This window comes from Calonectris borealis, chromosome 2 (genome assembly GCF_964195595.1).
Source record: "Calonectris borealis chromosome 2, bCalBor7.hap1.2, whole genome shotgun sequence".
In the NCBI taxonomy this organism is placed as follows: domain Eukaryota; kingdom Metazoa; phylum Chordata; class Aves; order Procellariiformes; family Procellariidae; genus Calonectris; species Calonectris borealis.
The window spans coordinates 68,479,438-68,497,869 of record NC_134313.1 but is presented as its reverse complement, the minus strand read 5'-3'; the positions used below and the strand labels follow the sequence as shown (position 1 = coordinate 68,497,869).

At 36.8% G+C, this 18,432-nt stretch overlaps 1 protein-coding gene and 1 long non-coding RNA gene across 4 annotated transcripts in view; both read left to right on the top strand.

The window, feature by feature from the left end:
• LOC142078936 (uncharacterized) overlaps positions 1-18,432 on the top strand; it is a 389,734-nt gene that overhangs the window by 25,670 nt on the left and 345,632 nt on the right. The window lies entirely within an intron of this gene.
• The window catches only part of ERP44 (endoplasmic reticulum protein 44), a 52,084-nt gene that overhangs the window by 12,747 nt on the left and 20,905 nt on the right, over positions 1-18,432 (top strand). For all 3 annotated transcript variants that reach the window (XR_012672410.1, XR_012672409.1, XM_075142253.1), the window contains exons 2-4: positions 8,044-8,116; positions 9,380-9,419; positions 12,559-12,674. Coding sequence is in view for 1 of the 3 variants with exons in the window: in XM_075142253.1 (XP_074998354.1) it covers positions 8,044-8,116; positions 9,380-9,419; positions 12,559-12,674 (229 nt within the window). In the remaining 2 variants the exon portion in view is untranslated. The remainder of the gene's footprint in view (positions 1-8,043; positions 8,117-9,379; positions 9,420-12,558; positions 12,675-18,432) is intronic.

The window sequence follows — 18,432 nt, the reverse complement described above, 5'->3', positions numbered from 1 at the left end:
TCCAAAATATTTTAAGTGCAAAAATGGCTCTGACATCTTAAAATGCGGAGAGGAGAGTATGGAGAAATTATTTGCATTTCAAGGCTACATATGTGATCTGTGACATGAGGAATGGTGTTATGAGTATACACTCTCCAAGGTTTAAACTCTCTATGATGAACATTTTTGGTAATGGATTTTACGTGTAATAGCAATGGCCAAAATAGAGAACAGACCTTTTTCCTTGACGTGGTGAAAAGGAGCAGCACACTATTCTGCTCTGCTAGCCTTTCAAAGTCTTGACAAGACAAGACCAAACAACCCTTTATTTTGTATTACTGGATGACAGCTTTAACGAGTTCAGAAACTTCAGGGTGCTGGCTTTCATATACAGCAACAGCTGCTTAACTTGTGCCACTTATTTTGGAGATGGCACTTGTATTTTACGTGCTTTACTCCTTCTTGAAAGTGAATCCTTGTGTTGTTGCCAGATAATCAGAGCAGTCAGTAGACATGTAAAAGAAAGAGGTATCAAAACCCGAGGTTGTGGTTTTTTCCTAAAAAGCTGTACAAATTATACCTTTTTTCCAGGGGAATTCTAGCTTCTTGTGTAAGAGTAAGAAGCGTGGTAAATAAAATATCTGAAGATTCAGAGTTTTCAGTAGTTTCCTGGGGAGCTGAATTCATGGCTTTAAAGCTGTGAAACAGGCTTTAAGCTAGGTTCATATTTCTGAAGATGTGGAGCACTCTAAACATTATTCATGAATAATATAGTTGTTCAGGCACCTATTTCCATCTTTTATAGGTATATGGACTGTGTTGCCTCTAAGTGGGTGTTTGAGACAAGGAAACCAGTGTGTAATGGCCCTGTCTGGAGATTATCCTTTTCCTTCCAGGCTAAGAGAAATAACTGAAAATTAGAAATAGTTCAACTGAAAATAAATTAACAGGTCTTATCTGTGCGACTCTTTTTAGTCAGGCCTCATATCGTTTTTTTGAGCCCTGACTTAAACATTTCTATAACAGACAATAATCTGTTATAGATCTGCCCAGAGACTTAAGCTTTAAAACTGTGCTTGGGTGCGTGGTTCTGCTAATAACAGCTTTATGGGAAAAATGCAATGCATTGAACTGCACGTTGTGATAATGAGGTTAAATTTTCATATCTGCAATGGACTTGTTGAATGAACATCTTGTGTCTTCTAATAACAGTTCACAAATTGTTGAGAGTTTAACTTACCCATTTTTTCTGGGGACCTTCAGTGCTGTGGTAACAGACCACTAAGATATCTCTGCAGCTATGAATCATTCCCAGTCATACACGACAATCCTACATTTCCTTTGCTTGTGTGTTAAGTTCAGTTGTAGGACCCATAAGCTGTGAGTTTATTTCCTGATTTAGAGTGTCAAATCAATATAATTTGGAACTTCATAGATACCATTATAAATTGTGAATGGGTTTTTTTGTTTCCAACGTTTTCATTGGCAAAAAGTTCTTCAATACTAATAATACATGTACCTACAGCAAGTATTCCTGTCAGATACATAAAATGGGAGTAGATTACAAGATATGTGGAGGAAGAAAAGTCACGCTACCTCTTTTTAATATGGTGGTCTGTCTACCTAGCTCTGTGCAGTTACAGCACTGTTTGGCTAAATCATTATAAAATTGAACTGTCTATCAAGGCAAAAGAAATAAGCTCACTTTTCTTATATATATAATCTGTATTTCAGTTTAGTTAGATTTTATCTCTCATGTGAGTTAATAACTGCAATCCTTAAATCTATTTTCAGTAGCTTCCTTTGAGTGTTTTAAATTTCCCTGATTAAATTTAAGATACGGCTCTTGTGAGAAAAATAGTAGGAAAAGGATTTTTTGGTACTGATTTAAAAATTGCTCTGAAAACTTAAATATAGCTCAGAAGTGATCATTAGTTAGTGTTTCGAACTAATATAGTTTTGTCTCATAGTCTTACAATGGAAGTAGCTTATATTACTAATAAAAATCCTGCTTAATCAATAGGGATGGCAGCAGTTAGTCTAAATTATGAAAATGTTCAGGCACAGTTTGGAATCGAGTGGTGACAATTAAGAGTTGAAATGCTCTCGCTGAGAGGGTGGATAATGTTCTTTTTTTTATTTTTCCCCACCATTCTCTATTTACTGTTATCTCTCTCTGCTCTGAACTTTATGGTTCATTATAGGGCTTCTGGGAACGCCACCAGCGAGTTGCTCCTGATTGATGGTTCTGAAGCCAAACTTCAGGGGCTCTTACAATGTCTGTCAGCTTTGGCGTTGCTGTCTCCTGGGATTGCTTTCAATTTGTATCATCCTACAGCAGGCTGTAAACCTGCCTGCTTCCTGTTGTCCGGGAGTTTAATGCAGTCCTCAGAGCAGCAGCAGATTAGCGGCATGCATAAAGAAAAAGGTACTCGGGGACTGAAAGTCAGCCGCAGAGTCCCGTGGGGCTAGGACTTCAGGTAGTAACTTCGACATGTCAATCTAGATTAGATGCAGGCTAGAGCTGGTTGCCAAACGTAAAATGATTTTGTGGTAGAGGAGAAAGATGGGTTAGTTGTGTGCCTTTAGGATTTCCCAGCAGGAGGAAAAGGTAAATGGCAAGTTTAGCATGTGAAAATGAAGGCTGTTCTTGTTGATTGCCTTGCAGGTGTAGTACTAATTAGAAATCATAATGCTCCAAGAATAGATTTCCTATATTCTTCAGATAGTTTGCTCTGGAAATGGGGACCTCTGTTCCATTATCTGAATTCAAAAATAAAGAAGTAAAGAACTAAAATGCAACAGACCTGTTTTTTTCCCCTTTTCGTGTAGTTTTAAGATTGTGTAGTTAAACTGTTAAACTCTTCTGCAAGAAAATGGTGTGTGAAGTATGAGAAACTTGGGAAGGAAATATCGCTAAACCTATAGGCCTGTTTCTACTGTCCAGTTAGCAATTAAAGAGCTAACAGCACTAACTGGTAAGAGTGAAATGTTGGTAAAAGGTTTACCTAAATCTCCTGAATAAGTGGTGGGCTTCATTAATATGTGAAGTGGCTATTGAACAGCAACACTGTCAGCAGAAGATGAGTTGAAACTGGGTGCGCTTTTATTTCCTCTTTGGAAAAGGGATATGAAGCCTGGCAGAGGTCTGCCGTTGGAGTGAATGAAACAGGTTTTGTCCAGGCATTTTGTTTTGTGTAAGGCTGGTTGCGTAGCCTTGTGCCATGTGGCAGAGGAGGATAATGTTGTCTTTTTGGCAGTGCTTCGAGATCTTCCATTAGAAAAAAATCAGAATAAATGTCAGCTAATTTGTAGTTACTCCTCAAAAGCAACTAGTACTGGCTCCTGGCAGAAGTGGCTAAGTCACTTGCTAATTTCAAGTGAGGATCAAAACTGGCTCAGAAATACTAGGATTTCTGTACTAATTAAAATTAAACTTCCCAGTAAAAACATGAGCAGTGTTATCTTCAGAAACTTCCAGGAACCTGAACTGATATATTCCTGCTTTATTTGACAGTGTTTCTGAGGACCAGAAGAGTAAAAATACATGTGCCATCTCCTCCTCCTCCTCCCTCCCCCCATATGAGCTAAATTTTATCTTTGAGAGTGCATTGTTCAATTCCTGACTTTTTTCCCCTCAGCAATGCATTCTGTAAGTGTATACAAGCTTTCTGCATTCATTTGGTTTAGTCTATAGTTTGTTTTGTCATTTTTCTATCATGTTAAACAATTGTGAGTAGATTATAAACACACTTATCTAACTTGTGCAGTTTCACACTCAAGTATTTAATATTTTAATATTCTACTATACCTTTATTTTTTGGAAATCATTTTCTTTCATAACTACTTAGTTTTACTTTCAGATTTTAGTAGTTTAAGCATTTAAAAAAGTACAAATACAAAAACATAGCCAATTTTATCCAAAATAAAGGCAGCGACCTGAGTTGTTTTCAGGTTACTTACATAGCCAATTTTCCTTTTGAATTATTTTTGCAAGATGCTTTCTTCAGTGAGTTTGTAGCTATCTTGTGAGGTCAGTTGGAGTTGTGTTTTTTTACCCAGTTACAAATGTGAACAGTCATCCATGTGTCCTTCTGATGTAGGTGATGTAGGTCAGTGGAATGCAAAGTTTGCAGTTAAAAGTAAAAGATTCTGAAGACTTTTTTTTTAGCCAGTATGTTTTTCAGAACATATGTTCGATACCTGTTTCAGTGTGCAGCTGACATTCAAAAATGATTTCCTCAAAAATGTCTTGTTTTCCGCCCATGGGCATCAAGCACAGGCCTCATCAAAGGTCAGAAAATATTCTCAAAACAGTGTAGCTTCTTAGCAATTTAAATAAGAATTTATATTCCTTCATGTTAAATATTAATACTAGTAATATCATAAACCCTCTTGCATCTCAGGAAGATTACTGGGTCAAAAGGATGTGTTTTCTTCCTTACAGCACTATACCTTTATGCAAACTTCAGCTGAAGTGAGTCTTGCATATTTATTGACATTTCTTAAAGGAATGCTTTTTTTCCCCTGAGTCTATCTACTTATTATGAGGGTTTTGGCACCCGCAATTATTTAGTCAGTATAAAATATTTAAGAACGTGTTTATGATATATTTTGACAAAATAGAATTTTTCATACTTCTAATGCAAAAAGTATTTCAATTATCTCAGGTTTTCTGCAACTTTTGGGGAAAGACATTCTTAGTCTCAATTTTTTTCCACCACTGTTTAATATAAAGGGGAAATAGGATATACGGCTTAATTTCATTTTCACCTTCAATATATGAAGACGTTTGGGGTCTTTGTTTCAGTACATGCAGTTTGCACTACATTTTTCCACAATAAGAGTTAAGAAAGCGATCAAAAATTTTATTCATGCTATAAAGAAGTATTAATTTGCTTTTTCTGCACATAGCACAGTCTAGTAGAGGATTTTATTGGTTAGTAAGCCCTGTGCTTTGATTTTGCAGTTAAATATTTGCATTGCAAGTTAAGGTGTATTGTAGCAATCTACAAATGCAACTACATTTCCTGATCTGTTTAAGTATATCTGCTGAGTAACACAGCCTACTTCCCGATTGCAAATAGTATGCTTATCTATGTTATGTTTAACTTATGTGTAATTTATCCTATTAGATAAGATTTGTGTTGCTGCTGTAAAATTGTATTAGAAAAAACCATGTGGGTTTAAGAAACGGATATCTAATGCATTCGGTATGTTGAGACAATACAAACTTCTGAGCTCCTGTGGAAATAGTTTCACCAAGACCTACTGCGGAAATTCTTTCTGAGTATGAATGCTGATACAGAGCTGTGTGCAGCAGCTAAAAAGTTCCTATTTTCTCGAGGCTTGTGTGGATTTTCTGTGTAAACAAGCATTGTCCAAGATTATAAGCAGGATAAGTAACTCTGTGGTCTTCAAAGGTACAATCAGAGGTTCTTGAGACCTTGCAGGGCAGCTGAAGTCTTGGAACTTAGATGAGTTTGCGAAGTCACCTGTGGTAGGATCAGATGACAGCCAACGAAATTAATGTTGAGTTATAATGTCCTTTATTGCCTAGAGCAATATTCCAGCTGTTATTGTTAATCATAGCTACTGCTTCAATTGTACCCAAGTTACGTCTAACCTAACACTTGCAAGAGAACAGCATGTGCGTACAAACAAAAACCGTGCCAGCTCATTCACACACTTAACTGACCCATTACTACAAATGTAACTACTACTACCAGCACCTCCCCGTAGCAACATCATGGAAGTTGTCATCCCATGCACCACCCAGGGGCTGATGGGGAGGTATCTGCACTGGTGGTTGCTGTCAGCTGTCATTTATCTGGGGGTAACCTGACCGATGTGGACCAGGATCCATATATGTAGCTCTTCTCTGCAAAGACCGACTCATCCCTTCTTGCTGCTCAGCAGTCAGCAACACCAGCATCTTCAAAGGAACTTCCTCGATACTGGCCTGCCACAACTTGTGCATTGCATAGCTTGCTTAATCAGATATTTTTTGGCAGACCATGTCGTTATACTGTTAGTTTCGATTATGGACCTTACAGCTTAACCGTTAGTTTTGTTTCTATACAGTCATCTTAAAGCCACAGTTCAGACATTTGTGTTGGGCAGTTTAAGTGCCACAGGAAGGCTGTGCAAACTCCGCCACAGATCTTAGACTTGCATATAAGATAAGTATCTTGTCCAATTACCAAGTGAGAAGCACTGGTACATATTTTGTATTACAACAGCTGGTGTGTTTTCAAGCCTATAGTGTAAGATGGAGTGTATATGCTACCCAGCGACCTCTATATGGGAAATATTAAAGGATCAGTATCTTCACTGAAAAGCGTTTAGTGATCCATAAATCAGAAGGAATTGAAAATGATTGCTGCAAATCTCACCTACGTGTAATTTACAGTGATAGTTTGCAAGCTGTGACAATGTCTCGCTGCAGAAGTTTCCCACAATTTTTGAAGCTAATCTTAATGAAAGCAGGCATCCAGTATGGCTAATGTTTTTGAGAGGCCAATATTTGATATACACTTGCAACAAATGTTAGAAAACTTGATGTTTGACATTGAATTAGTCTTTTGATAAACTGTAACCAGGGTCAAAGACGAGTGTGCCCTGGGGACTTGCTGCTTGGTAGTCATGGTTCTAGTATAGGTCCAGGATAGGTCTCAGGCTCTTCCATAAATACAGAGATCCTTGTATCACTGGATCCTTGTATCTAACTGCTCTATGTGACATTATTTGGATGCTCTTTATGCTTCCAGCTAAATTTTTCCTTGGTGTCTTTGGCAAAAGCAGCCGTCAGCTCTGTCTCTCTAGCCATAGGCAGATTTTCTTTGCAGCTGCAAGGAGTAAACTAAGGCTCCGGGATCGTTGTAGTGTGTATGTCATGTGCCACCGCATCTCAGTGCAAGGACTAATTCTTCAGGTATCACTGGGAATCTCCGGTCTCTACCTGGCTCCTAGACCTGTGTGTTCCTGTCAGTGCTCTACCAAAAACCTTCCTTCTCCTTTCCTGCCATCTCTGTCAGCTGAATCATGGAAACCATGAATGGAACCATAGAATCATGGAAAATGAGGCTGGAAGGCATCTCAGTAGAGCGTCTTGCCCGAGCCCTGGCCCTGCTTAGAGAAGTGCTGACTTTCTGACCAGGTTGCTCAGGTTGGAAACATTCACGTCCCAGACCAGAATCTGTATTGTCCGGCTCAAAAACTTGCACACTTACCTCTCTCAAAGCAAAAATAAGTTGTAACTCACTGATATCTCTCTCACCTGGGATAAGCCAGCAACTTTACCCCCTTTTTCCCCGCCACAATTTGAGATAAAAGAACTGGGCCTGTTGCAGTGAATATGAGAGTGCTCTTCCATAAAACTGTGTATTGCTGTGATAGTTGCATTAAGAGTAATACATGTGTTGCTTTGTAATTGAATGATCTGGCTGACATCGTGTCTCAGTTTTTATAGTCTGATATGCCAATCGTGTGCTGGGACTGAAGCAGTGTTGAGGAAAAAATACAGAAGGAGATAAAAGACTGTAACTAGTTGAGTTAGATATACTGAAACTATTTTCTAAAACAGCAATAAAAATGGAGGCAATTGCAAGCTTTACCTAACGAGAAACTTTTTAGCCAGACAAGCCCTGTAAGGGACAGAAAGAATTACTTGTCAATGGGTGAAACTACTGTGCTTACGCGCTTCTGGGCTGTGAGAGATTGTTAGGTGGCTAAAATGGGGGGTTCATTTCTTTCTTCGGAGTGAATTTATGAATAGAAGTTATTCTTCAAGGTACAAAATTTACCTGTAACATTTCTGCCAACATAATAGAGAATCACATGAAGAGAGAGCCAATTTTGCTTTAACTGGAAGTATGTTATGTCTGTAAATAGTGTTTATTTGGGTATTTGTAGTACTGCTGTCATCTGAAATGCATTGACGGAATTACAATTATTTTACTGTTCTTCTCCAGCTTTTGAACTGCAACATTTAAAATCATGGATATGTTACTACTTTATTGCTGAAGATATTACATACCTTACTTGTTTGCTTTCTCTTTTTAGGTGTCTTGGCTTTTTAATCCAACAAGAAGTGAAATAACAAGTCTAGATAGTGGAAATATAGATGACATTTTAAGTGAGTACTTTGAATTTGTTTTTTTTTTCTTTGTATGTCTACAGTCACTTACCTGTGAATCTTGCAATGTTATTAAATGAATACCTTAGCTTTGAAAACATGAATTGCAATCGGCATAGAAGTATTAAATGCCTATGATCAAAATTAGCTGTCTGAACTAATGTATCACCTAACAAATTACTTCATTGTAATCTCAGTGAAGGATTTGAAGTGTCTAAGAAAAATAACTGGTATCTTGTTTGCAGATGATTACATAACCAAAACCTGTCAAGAGAGCATTTTAAAAGTTCCCCAAAAAATAGCAGCAACTGAAACCCATGGTGATGGGCCTTAAGTATCTTGCTTGTTCAGCTATGTTTTTCCTCAGGTTAAGCATTGTCCTGATTCTGGTGGCTCATAGAAAGGAGATTCATAAATTAAACAGACGTATATTCCTTGTCTGAAACCTTTTTGTCTGAAAATCTTAACACCATAAATAATACCATAAATTTAATCAAAAATCAAGTTTTTCCCAGACTTCTCAAGAGTTGTCTTTTCCAGCATGTTGGCTTTTCCAGGCTTTCAACATCTTAATCTTCGCTTGTAACTGCTTTGTAACTTCGTGAATAGGGCAAATTCGTCTAGCAACATTTCTGCTTTATAAAGCTGTGGCTGATGTTCTATAGTCCCAGTACTGATTTCAAGTTTTTTTTCAATGTCTAGGCCACTACTGCTAATAAAAATCAATTTACAGCATGCTTGTTATATTGTGTAAAAATCATAACTTACTTTTGGGCAGGAGATTTGCCCTTCTAGTTTTGATATATTTTCCTTTTTTTTGGTATGTAAAAATAATGTACAGGAGCATTATTTCACTACCTCATCTCATATATCCCTATAGTATTGCATTTTTTTTGACTGTCCCTTAGCAGTCCCTTTTCTAATTTTAAATCCAGGATTACTTTTTGTCTCATGTGTCACTTATTTACTTCTTTTGTGTCTTAATACCTTAAGTATTGACCTTTTTAATGTCTAATATATCAATAAAGTCAATAAAATACTTGAATGAAGGCCTCTTTCATCACTTTCCCTTTTGATATAGATTATATTTCAGATAAGATTTAGCCTAGCAGTTTTCTAGCAATCAGACTAAGCTGTATGCTGAATAATCTAGAAATATTTGCTTTTATAGTTTTTGTGCGTATTTCTATAATCTCAGGTAAAAGCACGAAGAAGTTTGGTTCACAATGTGACATTGGGTTTTTTCTTTTTCTTTCCTCTCAGACAATGCAGATGTTGCTTTAGTTAATTTTTATGCTGATTGGTAAGTTATACAAGTTTTTTTTCTATGTTTAAACTTCTGTCTTTTGAAAACTGTCATGTTTGGCTATAGTTTTCTAATTGAAAATACAGTGTTATATTGCTTTCAAACTAGTTCTTTCCTGTTTTTTTATGTCCTGATTACTTCCCCTTCTGCTGTTCTGCCATCTTTTGTTTCATTCAGGGCTCCTATCAGAGGAAAAAGGCTTCTATAGTAGTACGGAATAACATGCTATGTAATTGATTCTCCCCGCCCTCCCCCCAACTTACCAAAACAGATTTCATTAACTTTTTGCTCCTTAACATATGATAGTCCAAAATATTCCATTTTACTGTTTTGTTCTGTGTTGGTCCCGTGTGTGCATGCTAGAAAGAAAAAGGCTGGAAATCACACTAAAAATCAAATCCTTCTCTAATCTGGAAGACCTTCCTAGTGGAGAACTAGAGAAACTATAATTGAGGGGTGAAATCTGAGCAACTGGAAAAGGAAAGAATTTGGGGCCAGATTGGTTAGACGTTGTGAAGGACATACTTAGAGGGAACAGTTTACTTGAAATTATATTTTTTTAAAAAAAAACTTGCATACAAAATCATCGTTAGAAATAATGTAAGTACCATACCCCTGTTTTTTAATTGTGTAAGAAGTAATTTTAAATGTTCTGTTCTGGTCCACCATTAATATTTTTTAAATAATCTTTAGCAAGGAAGAAACCAGATAAGTATTCAGAGCAAATAAAATCTAACATGCAAATTAATATAGAAAATGAGTTTAGAAAAAGAAATCTTTTTCTGTCTTCCCTGATTAAAGTAATCTTGGATGTAAATAGCTTTATAATGTAAAGCAATATATAAACCGAAGTACTATACTTTAAATATTCCTTTCCCTGCTGTTTTGCTTTGTGAGCATAAAATGTTGGCCTTCAGAATCAAAGGTCATGTAGGTGATCAGACTTCTGATTTCTTTCACCACTTTCAAATCCCACTATATGTCTAAGTCTGTAGGTCTGCATGGCCTAGAAATAGCAAGCACACAGAGCTTTACATGAAAAATATACACTTTGCCTCTACTGATAATTCATTCAACTAGTAGCAGGCTAATTTTAATTGTTTTTTAAAAGTGTTTTTGAAAAATTCATACCCAGCCTTTTCATATAGAATAAGTTCTCAATAAAGATGTTTTTAATGCCTTCATTTAAAGTTTGCATAAAGATAGATATTATACCAATCTAAATCAGTTTAATAACCTTTGTATATACTTCTGTAATTTTATAGACAATTTTTAAGTTCAATTAGTTTGCATCTGTTCGTTACCATAGACTAAATTGATACTAGGCCCATTTAAACCAATAGAATTTTTCTTTAGAGAGATTGCATTAATTTACTAAGTAAGCTATTTGTTTGAAATGTTTTTCTTTATAATGATAGTACAATTAAGTAACTACTTAAGTAAGAAACTAGGTCTAATCTCTTACCTGTTCTGTGTAGAATTATGCTATAAAGGCTGCCTTTTAAAATAAGTGAATAAATGAAACTCTTAGGATGGTTATTTTCAGTTTGTGAGCTGCGGATACCTGGTGGATCATGGACTACTTCAAAAGGTTTTACTAAAGATAACCAAGGAAAGCAAACCTATGGAGAGTAAATTTAACATGCTGGAATTTGGGGTCTGTGTTGCCATTGAAAAATCACTTTTGGATTTTGCAAAAGACAAACTGCAGGAGGCTAAAAATCCATGTTCTGATACTTCTGTGATAGAGGGAAGATACCAATATTTTAAAACTTGATATAGCAAGGTAACAAGTGTCCTGGTTTAGGACCCTATTAGCACAGCTCTTTCTGCAAATCCCCACTGTTACTAAATCCTCTCTAGAATGGGTTTGCTTTGAATTTAAAAATTCACGTATGCTTGCAAGTTAATTCACATTATGGTAGGCCATAATTTTAAAAGATTACAGCCTTAATTATGATCATTACATGTAAACATTCGGTAATAACCCCTCAACATAGTGTACTGCCAGCCTATGATGTAACATGACCTTTAAATGAGAACCGATCAGTTTCGCTGATGTAGATGTCCTGCTGTAAGGGTGGAGAAGAATGAGGGACAAGGAAGCCATACGTAACATGTACATGCTACATAAATGTGTAGCATACAATTGTGCTGCCCAGAGTCAGGTTTCTGTCAGAAAATGGCCTTAAGCCCTGTTTGTATTTTGAGAGCAAACCTACCTCTTCACTTGAATGTTTGCTGTTGTAGTCCTAACAGCATCCCCAGGATATCACTCCTAACTTTAAGCAGGGCTTCAGTGCAGGCTGTTTTATTGCAAGTCTGTTCCATGAGGTCTCATTCTGACAACTTCTACAGTGCTGTTATAAGTCTTCAATTTAAAATTCTGCCATGTGTTTAGAAGAACAGAATATAAAATCATTTTATTGACATATTAATAATGGGCTTGTGCACTAATGTTACCCTAAACTCCCCAAAGCTACCAAAGCATCTTTACAATCCTACAACCTGTTCCATGGGCAGAAAGAGAGGATTTGCTTTGAAATCTGACATCACTAGAAGAAGGGACCCATGGGATTCTCTTTGTTCACAGTGCTGTAATAGCAGTCTGTTCAAATTCTATCAAACTTTGAGCAACAATATAACAAGCAATACTTACAACTTCTATTGTTGACCCTTATAAAGTTCTCTCTGTGATATTTCTTGATGATGATTGTTGATGAATATTTGAATCTCAACAATCCGAGTAACTTCTTTTACTATATTTTCAAAATTACTTCCCCAGGGCTAATTCAGGTAGAAAAAATGAAGAACAGACTTTCTGAATAGAATATATTTCCTAAAGGTTTATAATTGATTACTGGTGTTTCTTAAGCAGATAAAGCAGAGGGACACATCTTGAACTATGTATTCTTTTAGAATTTTTTTTTTTCCCCCCACATGAATTATTGAAGTTACTTTTGAACCTATTTTTATCCAGTCAGTTACTGGGATGATTACAAGTAGATGTTCTTTTCCAATAGTTTTTCTTTTTTTTTTTTTCTTTTTCCTTCAAAGATTGAAATATTCCGTGAGTCATCAATTAAAATATTTCAAATTAATATTTTGAGGTTATGATTTTGTGTTTTATCCACAGGTGCCGCTTCAGCCAAATGCTGCATCCTATTTTTGAGGAAGCTTCTAACGTAATTAAGGAAGAATATCCAGATAAGAATCAAGTGGTGTTTGCTAGAGTAGACTGTGATCAGCATTGTAAGTAAATCCCGATTTAGGTTTTTCTGTGCTGTCCTGCCAGTAGGTTACTCATTGTATTGAAGAATATACTAGACAACAATCTAAAGTGTAGTTGGACCTGACCCATCATTTAGCCCAGACAGAGTTGTTTGTATTCATCAGTCAACCTGTTCTTCCAAATTTGTCAGGGCAATCTCCAGTGTTGCTTTCTCATTGCATCCATGAACATGCATTTATATCCATTCACCCTGTCTCATGGGTGGAAAAAAGAGCTGGGATTATACATTGAACTGGTGCTCCTTGACGGGTCAGAGTGCTACAAATGGTGCAGATCTTCACAGCTAAGAAAAGGGAGGAGTAACCCTCCATTGTCAGCATCAAGATGATGTTCTGCTCAGGTCTTCCCTCCAACTAGGAGTCGTGGTGGACTGTAAGTTGACTTTTGCACAGCCAGGAGGGGATCAAAGCTTTTCTGCTTTGCTGTTTGTATACATGCTAACAATTGGTTGCCTATTTTGGTTTTCCCCCCACCCAGACATACATGAAAACCATATGCCAAAACTTACTCATTTTATGCTGGTATTAATCCCAAAACTTGCTTTTTAATCCCATAATAAGTAAAATGTAAGGAACATCTGCTACACACTGGAAGACAAATAGATAGTACTGAGATTTTTATTATGGTGCTTTTTATAGTATAAGATAAGCTTTTCTGGTTTGATGCTTCTGGAAGAACAGCACTTGCAGACATCGTTTCTTTACAGTGGCTTCTGATTCCCAAAGAGTAGTACCAGTTGCAAGTGGCTTCAAATTCAGTTTCTAACCAATACTGATTATAATATTTGGGCTTTACAAAACTGTTAATTTACAAAACTGTAAGAAGAATCACGGTTGGAAATTTGAGGAATCACTGTACAGAGTTATTAGTCTGTATCCGTAGCGTATCCCTGGGACTTACTGTTGACCTAATAGTTTTGGTTTAGTGCTCCGTTAAAAAAAAAACTAAAGAGAACCTTATAGGACAGAAAAAAAAGTCAATTACATATCTGTGAAAAGTAACTAATTTCATTTACCTTTTTCTTTCCCATTTTGACACTTTCTTGGTGTTAGAGAGGATTTTTCCCTATAATAAGAATTCTTGAAGTGTCTTGGTTCTTACTTGCAGGTTTAAAAGTCAGTAAGTCCACTTGAGTATCTTCCACTGGCACCATTTTGTGTTCTTTTTGTATGCATGCATGTAGTTGCCCAACAGTAAGAGCACCTGTCTTGTGATCTTGAAAGAGACCTCAAGCATAAAAAACCCCAAACTTCTAAAGGAGCAAACAATATCAACTCAGTTTCTGAAATGTGAGATAAGCTGATTCTTCAAACTGTCAGAAGTGGCCAAGGAGATTCTGGTTTGTCCCTTCCCAAAGATCAGAAAGACCAATTCATGACCGCAGGAAACTTAAATGCCTCTGGGATTAAATCTTTGAATCACTGGGATATCAGATCCCCTTTATAGCCTCAGCTGGAAAAGAGGCACAACAATATTCACCTAGGGTATATGAGCAGCTTTGAAGTATTCAGCTGCCTTCCTACATTGGAGTGGTAGGGATGTGTTGGGGAACTTGATACAAAAGTTTGAACGAACGTGTTCTTGAAGAGCAGTTACGTTAGACACATGGTTGTAGAATCTCCTTCTCTGAGCAGATCTCTTCTAGTGCCTTGAATACAGTGTAGAACAGTGCACCCGTGTAACTGCCTGTAGCATCCCCAGAGCAGCAGCAGCATGGACAGGGGTGTCTGTACTTAATGTGCTTCACAAGATATGCTTTAGTCTCCTTGACTTGTAAGTCCAATAGTGTTTTTTCTTTCTCATTATAATGTTGTCTCTGTTAAGTGAATGTTTTCTTATCTCCTTCCTGAGCAGCCTTTACTAGAATCATAGATATTTTGGGGGTTTGTGGGGTTTTTTTTGTTTTGGTTTTTTGGTGTGTTTTTGTTTTGGGGGTTTTTTCCTTATGGTGTGGTTTGGGTTTTGGTTTTTTTGGGGGTTTTTTGTTTGGTTTTTTTTGTTGGTTTTTTTTTTTGGACCTGGAATACCTTCCCAGATCTCAAATAATTAACTACATTTTCAGCTTCTTTCTTTTTCACACTTGGTGTTCTCTTCTGCTTCCAATCATCTGTCTATATGGTGTGTGCTTGGGAGATCTTAACCAAAAGCATAACATTAAGTATTCAAATTTGCCATCCCTAAAAGTCAATTTTCAAGTAAGGCAATGAAATCCTTTGGAGGCGTATTGAAGGCAAAGCCTGATACGCGGTCTTTGCTGAAGTTTTCTTATTGAGTTTTTTGTCTTTCTTTGTTCAGAGATCTACTGCAGGATCTACACAAATAAACTGCCCCTGATCTTTGCAATTGTAGAAAATAAATGCAGTTGTGGCAGACATTCTGATTGGTTTTGTATCAGCTCATTAAACCAGTCGTTTTACATACTTGAAATTACTTTTGCATATACTTTTGTATATATTCTATCACTTTCATCAGTGATAATTTCTCAAATTAACTTGAATCAGTTTGGGGGGAAAGGGGAATTAAGGACATTCACACTTTCACTTTACTTGATTTTTATGGTTGTCCTTAATAAATAAGTCTTATCTCAGTGTTTGACAGTCTGGTTGGCTCATCTTTTCACTGAGTCAAGATACTGACAATGAAACTTTCTACAGAGTTCTCACAAAAGACTGTAGTAAAATCAGCCAGTGGTGTTGAGTTTTATTGTTAAGGTTTACATTAACCACTGAAGTCCTTATTTTGTTTGTTGCAGCTTTAGTTGCTTGGGTAGCTCGGAGAGTCTTTGGCCTGCTGGATGCCCAGTGTTTAACCATGAGATGTTCTTGTCTTAGCAGTTATGTGCCTAAGAAAACTCCTCTTCCCCCCCCCCCCCAAGTATTTGAAACACTTTAGAAGCTTGTTGCTTAATCTTCTGCTCATGTGCTCGTTGAATTGAGCTCATCAGTGCTTTTTATGGAGAGCTAAGGCCTGGATGGAGGAGGAGATGCTACAGCAGAGATTGTCTTCCTTCCCTTGGGAGTAGGTGTAGTGGGCTAAGTAGTATGAGGCAGCCAAGAGTTTTGGTATTTCTTTTTATTACTGGAATACCATGAGTTATGTGTATTTACTCTTTGTGTCCTTAATTTAAGAAGTAGATGAGCATGACTTCTGCTGCAGGAGCTGTAAAATGTGAGAATTAAAAATAAAATCCTATAATGACAGACCAAGTCTTTTTCCCCAATTTGCATTGCCTTTTTGAATTAAAATAGCAAAGCTGTATATGTCATTCCTGGCTTCTAGTGTGTATTTGCTGGGTTATAAGCAGTGGTACATTTCATGACACACAGTTATTGGGTATGTCTTAAAGTTTTAAGTATTTTAACTTTGTTTTTCATGTATGTAATAGCACTATTAGGATGATGTTCTAGAGATGGTGGATTATTTGCATTACAAATGACCTGTTTCTTTTTGAAGCCAAGACTCTGTAGGGAATCCAAATAGCTGATTTCAGGCCACTCAAAAACAGCTTTCAGCATGGTCAGCCAGGCATGGATACTTTCCATTTAATGCACTATTATTGAAGCACACTGCAGGGCCCAACAGCTCACACCAGCTTCTGAGGGTAAAGCAAATTAAAGAGAATTATTGATGCACTGCCAAATGTTTGATGCTTAATGACAAAACCATCATTCTGTCTGCTCTTATAGCCAATATAAAGATGTTTTTCTGGAAAATGATCGGCCACAATGTGATTAAATACAAAATCTAAATATTATTAACACTATATTAAGCCTCTGTATGTGTTATATTTTACACCAGTTTATAATATTGTGGAAGAAAATTATAACTGAAATGTGTAAGTTAAGTTATCAGGCTGTTTTTAAGCTGGTGTGGAACAAACATTAAAGGTAAATCTGTTGAAGCAGGTACTCTTTCAGTTTCCAAGAGGTCATCCTTTTATAATTTATAAATATCTAAGTTAAAATCTTTGGTGGTTTTGGTGTGTTCGATTTAGTAATTGACTTATCTTAAAAATTATGCACCTCTATTCTAAGTGTAATACCTAGTAAAAGTGACCTTCCATATAAAATTATAGAAGATCTTTCTGCATATACGTTATTAGGAAGGTTTTGTTTTGGTGGGGTTTTTTTTTTCCTTGCTTGGGGTTTTTTGTGGGTGTTTTATCCTTTGAGTTAAGCAGCAATGTTGGAAACTCACTGGGATTTCTTATGTTTCTCTTCTCTGTGAGTGAATATTGCAATATAGAAGAACTCCTGTTTCTGGAGGAGAGTTTGTATTTTGAACAGTTTCTGTGAATTCAATATTAGGAGTTGTGGTACAGAATTCTTGTAAATGAAAGTATATATTGGGGTTTTAATTCTACTGCACCACTATTTCCTTTGGTTTCTCAGTTAAAAAATAAAAAATAATAGCTGGTTTGAGTAAGTTTTTGTGCTTCCAAACAGAAAACAACTTCCCTCTGGTGGGGTGTTAAGAGGTGCTTTGCTAGACAGACGGTTTAGGGAACTCTTGCCTGTCTTTCAAAACGTCCATGGGTGCTACTCTCATTCAGTGCAGTGAGTTGCTGATCTCTCTGGGTCTGGCCATTCCTGTAATGTGTGCTAGCGTTAGTCTTCAAAGAGTTACTTAGATTGGATTGCTGCTGTGCCTTTGGTAAGCAAAATAACTCGGTACGATAACAAATTTGGAGGTTCATAAATGAACTATAAATGAAACTGTAAACAAGCATGAGGATTTCATTGCATTCCTGCCACTTTGCCTGGAAAAAAAAATCAGTCTGAAAGAGTTATGTTTGGATAAAATAAAAAGTGGAAGTGATCCGGAGAGGTTGTTGATGGCTCTCCTCAGGAGAGCCATTTTGTTAGCCTGTCAGAAAAGGTTATGGGATGCCTACTGATGAGGCCCCGCTAAGAGCAGGCATGGCTGTTGTGAATGCTCCTTTGCAGCAGAAGGTGGTCTAGATTTGCTGTTTCCCAGCTTCTTAGTAGCCGAGTTTGATGTCGAACATTGATTGCTTTTCTTATACTTGTTTTGGGCCAACATACAAGTCATCAGTATCACAATCATTGCAGTAGGATGCCTAGTTTAAACGGTCTCCGAAGTTCCTTTCTAATTCTGCTTCCCATGAATATTCCTAGGTCTTAGGATTGTGTGCAAGTGTCACGAGAGGAGTAGTTTAACTGGGGAAAATTAATGCTGTATTACGAAATACTTAACAATAAGGTGAATGTAGTGCTGTATGTAGGAAAGTAGGAGACATAAAGGCCTTTTTAAGTGAACTTAAATTGAGAGAAAAAAGCTTGAGAAATAATAAGTAAAAAGGTACCTATCAAAGACAGATTTCATTTCTTATCTGTAGTGTGCCCTGGCAGGTAGCATGAGGGACTTCAAAAGGTGTGATTGATCTCAAGTGAGCAAGCAGAATACTCATTTGGTAGTCCCAGCTTCAAATATATGTTTTTGTTACCTTTGAGATGGAAGGTATTGCACAAGGGTGCGGAAGAGTTAAGATGATTTGACGCAAAAAAAGATTAGTGTTATATCCAGTAAATTCAAGTTATATCCAGTAAATTCATTCCATCTCTCTATCTCTCTCTAGCGACGCAACTCCTATAACCATCATGTAAAAACAAAATTAGGAGATGCAGTAGCTTAGGTTTGTGCTAGGTCTTCCTCAGACAACACGAAGACTCTCCTTAGAAAAAGGGGCACTACAAG